Source organism: Pipistrellus hanaki (assembly GCF_964339955.1).
Source record: "Pipistrellus hanaki genome assembly, chromosome: 11".
In the NCBI taxonomy this organism is placed as follows: domain Eukaryota; kingdom Metazoa; phylum Chordata; class Mammalia; order Chiroptera; family Vespertilionidae; genus Pipistrellus; species Pipistrellus hanaki.
This window is the reverse complement of record NC_140513.1, coordinates 26,149,759-26,163,313: the sequence shown is the minus strand read 5'-3', so window position 1 is coordinate 26,163,313 and position 13,555 is coordinate 26,149,759. Positions and strand designations below refer to the sequence as shown.

The window sequence follows — 13,555 nt, the reverse complement described above, 5'->3', positions numbered from 1 at the left end:
TTAGTATTACTATGAAAATAATCTTGACCTTATGGATCCCTGAAAGGGCCTTGGGAACCCCTATGCCTGAGGACCACATTGTAAGAACTGCTGGCTTAATGGGTACTCCATTCACTCCCTAAGGCGTCACTAGTGAGAGTGTGTGATTGGGGACGTGGAAACATGGCAGGGAAGTGGTAGCAGGAGTGAACAGCTGTCCTGGGCTCAGAGCTGGAGTTCCCGTCTAGTTACCACTTGCTGGGAGGTTGGAAAAGGGATTTGAGCTCAAAGATCCTCAACTCACCATGCGAGGACATTGAATCTGGGCTTCGAGGGCCACAGCAGTGTGTCCTGGAGTTGCCAGTCCCCTGCGTCAGGGAGGTGATAATACATCTCTATTTTCCAGTGCTTAGCACGGGCATGGCTTAGCAAATATTGAATGAATTAATCACAGGTGACAGGAGCAAGGGTAGGGAGTTGTCACCTTCCCTAATGGGCTGCCCTGGGGAGGACAAAGTGATTCTGTCTTCTTTATACCCACTCTAATGGGGTGGGAGTAGATGCCATGGCCTCGGGAAGGTGAGAGGGGCCCCGAGTAGCAGCAGATGAGTGGTGTTTGTGTTCCGTTTGGAAGGAGAAGAAAGAGTTGGTTCAGGAATCATGCATGAGAACAGTGGCACTCCTACAGGATCTGCCAGATAGTCCAGGCAGTGCGGGCAGAGGGGGCGAAAGCAGAAGGAAGTGGAAGAGCCACCTCTCACCTCCCTCCTCCGGGCCCACCTCCTCCACTGAACCTCCAGGTCAGCTGGCAGCTGGGACAGGGCTACCAGCACTGGCCTGGCCACTAGGGGCGCTCTGCTCCGAACCAGACAGCCTCGCGCCTGGGTCAGGCTTTTTCCAATCCTTTTCTCCTGGTGTTCTAACCTAGGCAGGAGGACAAGACCTCAGAGGGGCTAGAAGTGCCCAACCCAGTCAACAGAGCCTACCTAAGGCAGCCCTGTTGGATTTTTTTTTGCTTGTTAAATGCCTCAACCCAATCTGTGGCTATAATTCTCAGGCTCAGATACTTGTATTTTATAGGCTTATTATTTTTAGCCTTTGAAAATTCAGATTTGGCCAAGGCTGGATTTGCTCACATACTCCGAGCAGTTATGAAGGACAGAGTGTCCCTGGTAGCCACGAAGCACAGTGGCAGCTGCTGTTCCCGCCACAGTGGACAGACACTTGGGGAGGCATAGGCGCTGGCCAGTGAAATAGGGGACTTCTCAGGGACAGCTTCCCGACTAGGATGACTTAGGGATCTGGGTGCAAGGAGGAGGCTGATCGCCAAAGTCTGTCCCACTCCATTCCTGAGTCAGATCAAGCTGGTGGCAGAACTCAATCCCATTCTCTTATCTCAATCCCAAACTCCCATCTCCTCATGAAGCCAGGCAGTCGCAGGCAGAATCACCTTTATTGGAGCATGACCTGTTTGAGGCTTCTGGCCCCACAGCCCCCATAGGTAGCTGGGGGTGCAAGAAGGAGGATAGTATAAAAAAGGACGAGTAGAGCTGAGGCTATGGGGACTTGCCAGAAGCTGCTGGCAGGGTGGAACGGGCTGGGGCCCTGGCAGGTTCAGATTGAGGTACAGCAGCGTTAATAATACTCTTAGAGCGTTAATACTCTGGGGAGCGGCAGGCACTTGGGGGCCTCAGGGCACGAAGGCACTTGGAGCTGGGAGGGGACGGGGATGTGCAGCAGGACCAGGCAGGGCCGGCCCGGGGTTTGGCAGGCACTTTGGGGAGTGCTGGGGTTGGGCAGGCTGGGCCCGACAGCCCAGAAGGCTTTGGTAGTGGCAGGCACAGTCTCTGGGCTGGGTCTGCGTTAAATAGAAGCGGCTGCGTTAGTGCTCATCCCGAAGCTCTGAGGGCAGGAACTTGTACTGCTGCTGTCGGATCTGGGCCAGCTTCTTCCGCGCCTCTTCCAGCTCCCGTTCTTTCCGGAGCATCTCTTCCTGGGCAGCGATGATCTGAGGGGCGGAGATCAGAACTCAGTTCAGCGGGTACATGCAGCGGGGTACAGGGCAGCTGGGACCAGCATGGGCCACGTGACTGCCCTGCGGACGGTGTCCCTCCGAGCGCCCGGGGCAGAGCTCACCTGGGCAATGCCCCCGACCATCTTCTCTTTCACCACCACCGTCTCGTTCTCCTGGTCCTCGAAGGCCGCTGCCTTCTGGGCTGCCTTCACCAGGTTGTCCGAGGCTCGCTTCACTGCATTGCCGGCAATCTGGGCGGCATGAGGTTGAGGATTCAGGGAGTGTTCCCCACCGAGAGGCCCTCCATAGAAAAGCACGTCTTGGGGGTGCAATTTAAAGCAGCACGGCCCAAGGTACAATGGGATGGGTTAGGGTTCCTCACCTGGAGCCGTTTCATTGCCTCCGAGTCCTGGTCAGCCTTGACCTTGCAGGCCACGAGGAGCTGGGCTGTGGAGGCGGCCACCTGCTTGGCTGACGAGATGAGCTTCTCCTGGCTGGCGTGGCCCTGTACGGCCGCATTGGCTGCCTCGCACAGATTGTTGGTGGCTGCGGCCACCATCCGAGCCTAAAGGGAGGAGATAGGATCAAACTGTGCCTCTTGCCCCGGTCCGCCCCTTCTCTAGCCTTGTCAGGTCTCCCCAGCTCAGAGAGACCTGGCGGGTGTTGAACACTCACAGCAGAAATGAGGCCCTGGGACCACTGCCCATCATCCAGTGCGTTGGCGGGAATGGCGCCCACCTGTGGGGGAAGGAGGAGAGCCTGCTGAGACCTGTGCTCTCCATGCTTACAAGCCTCCCGTTACAAAGCTGCCGCCATCCCTCCGCTTCCAGGCATCCGGGTACCTACCTTCCCTTGGGCTACCAGTTCCCTCTGGGCAGCTGACGCGGCCTTTACCAGGGCACTGGTGGCTGCCGCAATGGACTTGGCAGCTTCCAGTATCTGCTCCTCAAAGTTCAAGGACTCATCCGCCTCCTGCAATGGAGGCAAAGGTTTCCGAGAGAGAGATGCAAAGTCAGAGGGGGCCGACGTGGGGACATTATGCCGTTAGGAGGGTGGCAGAGGGAGGGAGCGGGACTGACCTTGGGTTTGGCCCGGGGCTTCAGCTGCTCCAGCTTCTTTGCTGCAGCCTCAATGGCGGCTGCAGCTCCCAGCAGCTCATTCTCAGCAATGACCGTGGGGTCCTCTGGGTCCACCCACTCCGTTCCTGGAGGGATGAAGGGGGTTGGAAGGGGCTAAGCCAGAGAAGGGAGGTCAGTGGCACAGGGCACCACGGTTAGCGTCACCAGGCCCCTGGTACCTGTGGGGACTAGTGGCAGAGGCTAGTGCAGAGCAGTCCAACCGGGAAGCAAGGATCTCCCGTGACCAAGGTCTCCCTTTCCTCCCTGCCCCCGGTCACCCCTCACCTTTCATGGCCTCAGCAGCCTGAATGAGCTCAGTGACTGAACCAGCTACACGCTTTGAGTGTCCTGTCAACTGCTGCTTCAGTTCTGGGCTTTGCTTCTGCAGGGTCTGGGGAAGAAAGGGACAGGGAGCAGAGAGCATCAGATTTTAGCTTCTTCTCCGACCTAAAAATGGGGCAGACCGTGGCCTCCCGACACCATCCCTAAACCACTCCATACCACAGCCCTCCAACACCACACAGCCTATGTCACTCACCGGCTGGCAAGGAGCAAGGAGAATGATGAAATGAGGAGAAAGAAGAGATGGCGAAGGTAGAGAAGGAGGAAATCAGATGGGAACAAAGGAGATAAGGAGGGGAAAAAAAAAGAGGTGAGTGGGAGAACCAAAGATGCTAAGAAGGATGGGGCCCCAGTGGGATGGAGGTTTGGAAATAAGAACGGGTTTGGGAAACAGGATGAGGGGGTGGGAGGAGGTGTGTTAGAGAGCTGGGTCTGAGGCTTATGGCGAGAGGGCTGTGCACTCAGGAAGCTGGAGGGAGGGCCGGGAACGTCCTCCTTACCAGGAGCACATGGTCCAGCAGTTCCAGGTAGCCATTGGCACATTCCCGGCCGTAGTGCAGGGCTCGGAGCCGCACATCAGGGGCCACTTCTGGGTGGTAAGCTGCTTCCTGTACCACGGAGTAATATGGTAACTTTAGGATCCCAAAGAGCTTCAGGTCCCCCAAACCCCTGTAGTTTCTCCCCTACCATGCTCTGCCCTAAAGCTGCCTCACTGCCAGGGTTACTACCTTGCAAGCCCGGAGCATATCTGCAATAGCACGGCGACTCAGATTGGCTGTGGCAATGACATCCTCCTGGCGACAGGAGTTGCCAGCAGCAACAGCTTTGGCTGTTGCCATGGTGATACCCTTGGTCATTCGGATGAAATCTTCTGGGGTAGAGGTCTTGGCAGGAGGCTCTGGGGAACAGAAGACCTGTTGGAGCAAAAGAAGAAAAAAAACTACAGTGAGACTGTAAGACAACATACACTTAGGTAATCTGGTTCATTCATCCCTATGTTCACTCAACAAGCATTGCTGAGTACTTACTGTAGGTCAAATCCATTCATAGCTAATATAATAGCAGGCAGCTGTCATCATTTCTGACTGGAATGATTGGGGAGGGTTTGCTTGAAATTAAGGAAGCAGCTTTTGAGGTGGGTTTTTATTCCTAAACTACAGAGAAGCCTTGAAGGGGTGAGTGGTTGAGGGAGGACAAGAAGGAACTGGGGTCTTTAGAGATACAGGTCCAGAGGTGCACAGAGCGTGCCAGCTCCTTCCCCCTCCTTCCTTCCCCCCACAGGCATGCATCTACTAAACTTTAAGGAACCCCATGAGGCTTGCAACCAGAGCAGAAATGGGCAGTGGCAGTTTGTCCCAGGCAAACCCCTTGAACCTATCTCAAAGGCCCCCTTTTCTCTGACTAAAGAGTATTTTAGGCAAATGGTAGCATGTGAATACCCAGGATATCAAGCGGGACAGTATTCAGGCTTGTTCTAGACCAGCGGACCTCACGGACCACCAGTGGTCCTCAGATCACCACCAGCTGGCAACTGGTCTAGACTATATAGATGGTGGAAAATAGGGTGTTGGGGCCTTGAATATCAGACAAAGGAACTTAGAATTTTACATAATATGTAAAAGTAATAAATATTTTGATGTATGTGTCCCTCCAACAATTATTAAAGATCAGCTAGGTGGCAGATTCTGTGTGAGGTGCTAGGGATGCAATGGGGAAAAAGATAGACAAGGTCCTTATTATTGTGCAGCTTATATTCTAGTTCTGGATACAGATGAAGAAGTAAATAAACAGAAATGCTCAAGACTGATTTTGGTTATGAAGGAAAGAAGGTGGATGCTGTGATGAGAAATAAAAATGAGCCGGGACCGGTTTAGCTCAATGGATAGAGCGTCGGCTTGGGGACTGAAGGGACCCGGGTTCGATTCCGGTCAAGGGCATGTACCTTGGTTGCGGGCATATCCCCAGTAGGGGGTGTGCAAGAGGCAACTGATCGATGACTCTATCTCATCGATGTTTCTAGCTCTCTTATCTCTCTCCCTTCCTCTCTGTACAAAATCAATAAAATATATTTAAAAAAAAAAAAAAAATGAGGTTCTGTCTGGCCAGTGTTGCTCAGTGGTTGCCGGCTTGATCCCCAGTGTGGGGCATGCAGGAGGCAGCCACTTGATGCTTCTCTCTCATCACTGATGTTTCTATTTCTCTCTCCCTCTCCCTTCTCTGAAATCAAAAAAACATATATTTTAGAAATATGATTTAAAAACAAAAGAGGTCCTGTTGCAGATAGATGATCAGGGAAGGCCTCTCTAAAGAGCAGACGTTGAAGCTGAAGCCTGAAGGATTGAAAGGAGCCAAATGTTCAAAAAGCTGACGAGAAGCAAGCGCAAGGGCCTCGCGTGGAAGTGGGTGCAGAACCGAAGAGAGGGACAGGCAGGGCTTGGGGAAGGGAGCAGGAGCCTGGGGTGGCCATGGAGAGTAAGGAGCGAGAATCTGCCACAGAAGCCAGGGAGGTGACTAAAGGAGTCAGTCACCTTTAGTAAAGTCACCTTTATAAAAGTGACATGATAAAATTTATATTTTAAAAAGACAGTTCTGACTGCTGTGCAGAGAAAATGAATGTGTGTGTGTGTGTGTGTGTGTGTGGAGGGCGATGAGATTGAGGCTATAGAAGCAGGGCGATGAGATTGAGGCTGCAGCATAAATATAACTAAGGACCAAAGTGATGATTTAAGCCTGAAAAAAATAAAATAAAATATAACTAAGGACTGATGATGGTTTGGATGAGGTGGTGGTAGTGGAGATGAGGAAAAGAGACAATGAGATCTGGAGGGAGCATTAACAAGACTTTCTAACGAGCTTCGACGTGGGGAACAAGAGAAAAAGCACTAAAGCTGGGTTTCTGGCTTTAGGAACTAAGTTACTAACAGGGGACATTCCCTGAGGACAAGGGAATCATCAGGTCTGGGAGACAGAAAGGGAAATGTTTCAATTTGGACATCTCCAGTTAGAGATGGAAACAGTATCAGAAGGGTGAGTTCAGAAGTGAGAAAGGTGAGTAGGAGAGGTGAAACTGCCAGAGAATAAAGGCAGGGAGATCTGAGAACTGATGTAGCAGACCCAGTGAGGGAGGGCGAGTAGAAAGCCGAGTGAGTGCTGACTGGGACCGGAGAGGAAAGAACGGAGAAGGGTGGTTGGAAGGACTTGGCAATGGCCTGATATGGTGACAGGAATCTTTATGCCCGGGAGGTTGTTACCACCGTCATCAGGAAGGAAGTACCGGTAGCATGTCAGGAAGAAGAGCTGGCTGAAAGGCACTGCACCCCGGGGCCGATGTCAAACAGGCCGTTGAACATAACTAACCTCAGAATTGAAAGTCAGCTTCTTGGAGAACAATAATGAAAGCGGCTGGATTTGCCAAGGAGAACAGAGGAAGAAGGCTGTCCGTACAATGTGGGGACGGCCTCTTCGTTCGCTAGGTTGAAGGTGATGCAATGATGACTACAGAGGAGATGTCAGAGCGAGAGAAAAACTAGCGTCCCGAAAGCCAAAGGAAGGAAGGATTTTAAAGAGAGGCTCATGACCACACTCAGAGGCAGCAAACGGGCCACTGTGCCGGGAGAAAGTGGGGAGACGGTGGTGAGAGAAGACAGCTGTAAAATGCTGAGGGGCACAGAGGTGAGGAGGGGAAGCCCTGAGTGTAGCTCACTTGAGAAGTTTGGCGAGGAGCGAGGGGAACGTGTGTGACTGTTTACATTTCTGTGAACACAGGTGAGGCACAGCCTCAGTCTGCCACGATCCCTCTCCGACTCGAGGCCCTGCAGCCCCGGACGCGTGCTCACCGCCAGTTCCTGCCGTATGTGCTCCGTGGTCGCCTCCAGGGCCCGGGTGCCTTTGGTCGCCTCATCTTCCACGGCCTTCACGGTCTTGAGCAGCGATGTCACATTGGTCACCATCACCTAGGGGTGGCAGAGGAGTGGGGAGGGGGTCATTCGAAGGAACAGGAGGAAGCACTTTGATCCGTTCCCTCTCCTGAGGTGGTGCTCGTTCTCTCCAACCTTGGCAGAGTTCTTGAGCTGCCACACAGCAGGGTCATCCCCGACTTTGCCGGCCGCAGCCTTTGTCGCACTGATGAGGTCTCCCAGGGCCTTGGCCACATCTTTCACTGCGTTGATCAGCACCACCTGTGGGGAGAACAGAGGCTCTGGTCTGTGGGAGGAAAAAAGGGGACGGGAATGGATCTGACCAGAATTAGGGGTGTTGGGTGGATACCTGGGTCTCAGGGTCCTCGGCTCCCAGGCTGGCTGCACCCAGCTTGACCACATCAGCGAGGCGGGTGATGGTGGACACAGAGGACTGGGCGGCCTGTGCCAGCTTCTCCTGGCTCCCGGCGGCATTCTGCACTAGGACCTTGGTGTCCTCCACCAGCATCTTTGCCGTCTTCAGAATGCCCTCCCTGAGGGAGTCCCAGCCCAGTCAGCTCTCCCCAGGTCCCCTGCCCTCCAGCCTCTTCAGGCCTCATCCCACCTCACCTCCCGAGACCCCACTCCCTCCTCACCGGTGGTCAGCAAACGTTTCTGCACCCTCGCGATTGAGCGTGCCGGCCGTAGCAAACATGATGGTGGTGTCCAGGTCGGCAATGATGCCGGACACAGCACTGGCCGCCGTGATGCAGGCCTGGGTGCCACGGTTCCCGGCTTGGAGTGCAGCCAGCACGTGGGAGACCTAGGGGAGGGCGTCACATGGTGACTGCGGTCGGTCACTGGGAGAAGGCACAGAGGAGAGGGCTGGGAAAGGCCAGGCCCCAGTCTGCGTGGATGAGCGCCGTCACCTTTTCCGAGACTCTCCGGGCACACTCGATGAGCTCCTTTTTGGTGTAGTCGTCACTGGGGCTGCACTGCAGGGCGCCTGCCTTGGTGACCAGGGCAGAACAGCCGTGCCCCAGCTCCTGTACCCGGTGCTTGATGTGGGCACCTATCTGTGAGCAGATGGAAAAGGGAGATGGGTTTGGCCAGAGGCACAGACATGTCCACTGTGCTTGGAAGAGTCACCAAGTACTTAAGAGAACATGCGTTGCGGCACAGACTTTTCCTGTTTCATATCCTTTTGACAGAAGGTCACCTCCTACACATGGGTAATAATAGCCTGTGGGTGCCGGCTGGTGAGGACGGTGCTAAGCAGTGAAGAGGAGTGGAGAAGCACTTTATGCTGGGACATTTGAAATCACAGGGCCGTGGATTACAACGTGGCCTGTTTGTGGTTGTGGAGGGTTTTGGGGTGGGATTAGGTGTGTCTTGCTGAGCTCCAATTACTAGCTTTCTTGGAAAGCCAGGAGCTTAGGGAAGGAAGGGCTTCATGGCTCTGCCACAAGGAAGAACGGAGAAGGGCATGCAGACTTGCGGCAGAACAGAGCAGCAGCCATCGGCCCAGGAGAGGGCTGGCAGAGGCAATAGCAGCGACTGGGAAATCCTACACCCCAGCTGCCTCCCTCCTCCCCGCACCTGAAGGCTCTGAACCTGTCCCCACACAAAGCTCTGATGGCTCTTTAGGGGACTGGCCCTGAGGGTGCGTTCCTCCTCCTATGAAAGACTAGAGGGAGTTGTGGGTGCGACAGCCACAAAGGCTGACATGACGGGGACAATGGACATGCCGCTGGGGCTCTCTGTGAGGAGCAGGAGGAAGGTCACAGCTGCTTCCATGTTTACCTCTTCGTTTTCAGCAGCAACTGCTGCAGGCTTGGCCTGTAAGGCCAGACGTCCATAGTCATTGGTCAGCTGGTTAGCAAGAGGGCCCAGCTCCTCAGGGTTGGTGTTGGACTTAGTTACCTGGTAATAATGGAAAGGGTGAAGTGATGGCCAAACTCAGCTCCCCGAGGGCAGACCAATTATACCCTTCCAAACTCACCATCTCTTGAACGGTGACAGCAATGGCTTTGGCGGTCCGCACCATAGTTGTCTGGTAATCCACGAAGGAGCCTTCTGGTTCGCCCATTGGTCCTTCATCTAGCTGAGGGGCAGAATGAGGGAAGGGGAAGGATTGTCAGGGTCTCTGCCCCTGCGCCCAGCGTAGCCTCAGTTCCCACGGGCATCCCAAGACGCTAACCTGGTTGATGGCCTGGCTGATGGAGTCCACCATGCCGCCAACGACCCCAGCAGCGCTGGCTGCCTCATTGAGGGTTGTTGTCAGGTCCTCTACAGCCTCTGTCATCATCTGCACGGCCTCCTCCAGGGCTTCCTGGGTGTGAGCTGCTTGCTGTGGGTTGGAGGGAGGGAGTGGAGGGCGGTCCTGTTCCTGCTTCTTTAACCACTCACCAGCAGCCCCTCCCTCCCAGCCCTCAATACCTTGGGGTTGCCGCCAGCCTCCTTGGCTGTGTACAGCAACTGCAGGGCAGACTCTGCCAAGGTTTTAGTCTGGTCCAGGAGTGCCATCTGCTGTGGGTGGCTCAGAGTCTTGGAGGCAGCACCCACTGCAGCCAGGGTGAGGGGCTCAAAGTACTGCGCCATCTGAGACACCTGAGGCCGGGGGTTGGGATGGTGGTCAGCTGGGCCAGGTGCCCTCTTCCACCTTCCCCCCGGAACTCCCATGTGCCTCCCCAGATACCTTGTGTCCCAGCTGGGAGGCTTCCGCCCGGGCAGCGCTGGCCAGTGGCTCGATAAGGTGGGAGATTTCCTGCACTGCAGTGAGCATCTGAGTGTGCAAGGCCTGGAGAGGAAGTGGACGTTAGTCTGGGGCCTGGACTAGGACCCTCTGCTCACACAGACCTCACACTTCCTTCCACACCAAACTGCCTCCCCGTGGCATGTTGCAGCCTCTTGAGGTCTCAGTGAAGCCCATTCCTGAATCCCTGTCTTCAAGGCTGTCCTCTCTCTTTTCAGACAGAACCTGTCACATACCCGCTTTCCTCCTTACCTCCTGAGAGATCCCCTCGCGGGGAGCGAGCTGCTGGCTGACCGCAGCGAGGGAAGCCTGGTCGAGGTCCCGCAGACAGCTGTTCAGAGCCGCGATGGCCGCCTCACACTCCAGCTGCCCTGGAGCCTTGTCCCTGCAGACACATCACAGGCTCTACCACCAAGAATGTCCCCTAAAACAAAGCTGGCCTGTCTCTCCCCGTATCCTCTGACCCCGACAGCAGGCGTCCCTGACACTATCCCATCTAACTGCACCTCAGCACCCACCCCCTCCACTCTGCCACAGTGCATGTCCCCCACACACCGCTTCTCCATCCCCTCAGTACCTCATGCTTGTAATGAGCTTCTTGATGGAGTCCGAGACAGTCCGGGAGTGGCCAGCCAGCACCGACCAGCGCGGAGGGTCCCGGGGGTTCACTGCCAGGGCTCGAGCTGTCTGGATCAGCCCCCCAGCGCTCTCCAACATGGTCTTGGCGGAGATCACAATGGGCTCCATGGCAGCCCGGCCCTGGGGAGAGGAGGAGGAGGGAGGTGAGTCTCATGACGCCAAGGAGATGAGGTGGCAGCTGGCCCATCAGTCCTCCCTTCACGCTGCCTCACCTCCGGGCTGATCTGGGCAGGAACGCTGGCAAACTCAGGGTTGGAGGCAAAGGCACTCAGATTGTCCACAGCCTCCAGCAGAGGGGCTGTGGCTGCTTGGCACTGGGCACGGTTCTCGTCCGTGAAGGCCCCGTCTAGCGCCTGCGAGTGGGTGACAGAGAGGCCCTCAGGACGGATTACAGGCTAAGGAGGTGCAGCCCAGGGCTCCCTCCTGGGCTTAAAGGTGTGGGGACAGGCGGGCGATGACCAGTAAGAACAGGAAAGGGCTTGGGCTCAGGAAGAAGTGATCTGGTAAAGGCCTGGGGGGATGATGGCGGGGGGACTCTGGGGAGAGAAGACTGGGCAGGTCAGGGAAAGGCTGAGAATTCAAACTGAACCTTGATGGTCTTGACAAGATTGGCTGTGCTGTTGGCCACCTCCTTGGCTGACTGGACAAACTGGCGCTTGGCGGTAGGATTGGCGGTTCGAGCAGAAGCCAGGCGGCAGCTGTTGCACAGCGCCGAGGTGTGTTTGGCCACAATGGTGGCTGCAGAGAGCACCTGAGGAGACAGACAGTGGAAGAGCCATGACGAGGGCAGGAGGGAAGGGCGCACGCTCAGGGAGGAGCCACTTTGGGTTGGGGGATGAGAGTAATACCTTTGGAAGTCTAATTAGGAAAGATGTGGAAGACAGAGATACCCAAAGACGAACAGGGTGTGAGGGAGGGGGAAATAAAAGACAGGAAGACTAATGGAGGAATTCTCCTAGGGTCCGTAGGAGCGTAAGTTCAAGCGTCTTCAGAGTAATTGTGAACTCAGCAGTAACTGAAAGAATGGTGAGGAATGAGGCAGGAAAAGACAGTTACCCAAAGAGAAGCTGTGTGTGGAAGCTGAGAGATGGCTCTCCGCCCTCCCCTTCGCCACATGCCCTGCATCTCCCCTTTCCCCGGGGGCCAGTCCATCCCGGCTCAGTGTCCTTTCCCAGACTTGCCCATGGTACCCGTTCCCTTGCGTTACCTGCGCTTGGGTGCAGCCAGGCTCCCCCAAACTCTGGCAGGCCATCTGAATTGCCTGGTTTGCACGGGCAAACTGTGTGGGCTCCACCAGCCCTTGCTGTCCAGCTTGGCTGTTGGGGTCAGAGACACCAACCAGGTAAGCAGCCTGGGGAGAGAGAAATTCGGGGTGAGGACTAGAGAACAATCTTCAGGTAGGAATCAAATAGTGATAGTGGGACAAAGGAGAGTAGAAGTCAGTTTAGTGACTGGGGTTCTGTGTAAGTAGAACTATTAATAAACTACACAAATTAGGTGTTCACAACTTAAGTTATTAAACAATATTAATGAAGTAGTTATTAACAAGTTAAACCATCATTAATAGGTTATTAACAAATTAGTATATGTGCTGCCGAAGCGAGCACTAGTTACTAATAAATTAAAGGTATGTGTAAACTATAGTGATGCTATAGAAAGCTCCCTATCCCACCCCCTGCATGCAAAGCCTCTTTGAAAGACAGTTCTAAAACTATGGAGGTCATTAGGCTAATGAACATTTACAACTCCTCCAAGTTTCAGAGACTTGGAGAGAGGAAAGGGTGTAATGATTGCCAAAATTTTTGTATGCTTGGAAAACTATCATAAGGCTTGGTTTGTACTTCAACACACGATAGCTTTGCTTTTTCCTCTTCATGCTCTTCCAGAATAAGCCAAGCCATTTAAAGCAGGCCACCCAACACAGAAGGGAACAGGAGGAGCCAGATTGAGGAGAACGGGGGGAGATTGAGGGAGCTAGATGGCAGGCTTTTAAGTCAAGATGAACTCTCCAGCTAGTATTAAGAATTCATATACTAAAGCAAAATATCTCAGCTACCACAGGTTGTTTTATATTTTATAATGTAGAAAAAGGCAAAGTTAAATGGTAACTCAGATAACTGGAAATTTAGTCATTGGTACGTTAATGAAGTAATAATTACGTGAAAAATGATGGACATATGCTAATTAGTATATACCAAGAAAGAGGGCTGGAAAAGGCCCAGTGTTGGACAGTGTAATCATAACCCAAAGCACCAGGGTTCGGGGTGACACTGGACAGAACGGTTGGTGTTCTATGATTACTGCCGGATCTCTGTACCCCAAGAGGGATAAAGACCCCGTGTCCATAGAGTCGGTTGTACACAGAAGGTGTGTCAGGCTGTGAGGAGGTGGGGTAGGGAGAGCAGGGGCATTCCAGGAGCCCCGGGGAATAACCTGTGCAGCTGCCTCGGTGAACCCGCAGAGGGCCTTGGAAGCTGTGGCAATGGCCTCTCCGAACTCTGGCAGGTTCCCATTCTTGGCATTTTGGGAGATGCCGGTCATGGCCTCACCCAGGACCTGAGGAACAGAGGGTATCGGGAGAGTCAGGTTGTCATCAGTGGGCAGAGCAGCCCCTGGTTCGTTCCAATTCCTGCCCTGCCCTCCTGGGTTCCCGGCTGCACTTACCTTTGAGTTCTCCATGACACTGTCCAGGCAGCCGAAGTAGGACATGTCATTGATGGGCTGGACTGGGTTCTCCAGGAGTTCCCGGACCGTCTGTGCGGGTGGAGAGCCACCTAAGACACCCCTCTCACCCCAAACCCGGAACCCCTCC

At 54.3% G+C, this 13,555-nt stretch overlaps 1 protein-coding gene across 1 annotated transcript in view; it reads right to left on the bottom strand.

Annotated features, from left to right (window-relative positions):
* Positions 1-1,413: 1,413 nt before the first annotated feature.
* Positions 1,414-13,555, bottom strand: part of TLN1 (talin 1) — a 30,973-nt gene continuing 18,831 nt past the window's right edge. The window contains exons 32-57 of the mRNA XM_084898692.1: positions 13,408-13,497; positions 13,177-13,299; positions 11,951-12,094; positions 11,333-11,494; positions 10,956-11,096; positions 10,682-10,863; positions 10,357-10,489; positions 10,048-10,149; positions 9,789-9,959; positions 9,550-9,699; positions 9,352-9,453; positions 9,153-9,272; positions 8,279-8,425; positions 8,006-8,172; positions 7,720-7,903; positions 7,506-7,631; positions 7,290-7,406; positions 4,182-4,367; positions 3,954-4,061; positions 3,397-3,502; positions 3,073-3,197; positions 2,840-2,965; positions 2,669-2,731; positions 2,376-2,558; positions 2,116-2,244; positions 1,414-1,987 (exon numbers count right to left, since the gene is read on the bottom strand). Of these exons, the coding sequence (XP_084754818.1) occupies positions 1,862-1,987; positions 2,116-2,244; positions 2,376-2,558; positions 2,669-2,731; positions 2,840-2,965; positions 3,073-3,197; positions 3,397-3,502; positions 3,954-4,061; positions 4,182-4,367; positions 7,290-7,406; positions 7,506-7,631; positions 7,720-7,903; positions 8,006-8,172; positions 8,279-8,425; positions 9,153-9,272; positions 9,352-9,453; positions 9,550-9,699; positions 9,789-9,959; positions 10,048-10,149; positions 10,357-10,489; positions 10,682-10,863; positions 10,956-11,096; positions 11,333-11,494; positions 11,951-12,094; positions 13,177-13,299; positions 13,408-13,497 (3,513 nt within the window). The 3' untranslated portion in view covers positions 1,414-1,861. The remainder of the gene's footprint in view (positions 1,988-2,115; positions 2,245-2,375; positions 2,559-2,668; positions 2,732-2,839; positions 2,966-3,072; positions 3,198-3,396; positions 3,503-3,953; positions 4,062-4,181; positions 4,368-7,289; positions 7,407-7,505; positions 7,632-7,719; positions 7,904-8,005; positions 8,173-8,278; positions 8,426-9,152; positions 9,273-9,351; positions 9,454-9,549; positions 9,700-9,788; positions 9,960-10,047; positions 10,150-10,356; positions 10,490-10,681; positions 10,864-10,955; positions 11,097-11,332; positions 11,495-11,950; positions 12,095-13,176; positions 13,300-13,407; positions 13,498-13,555) is intronic.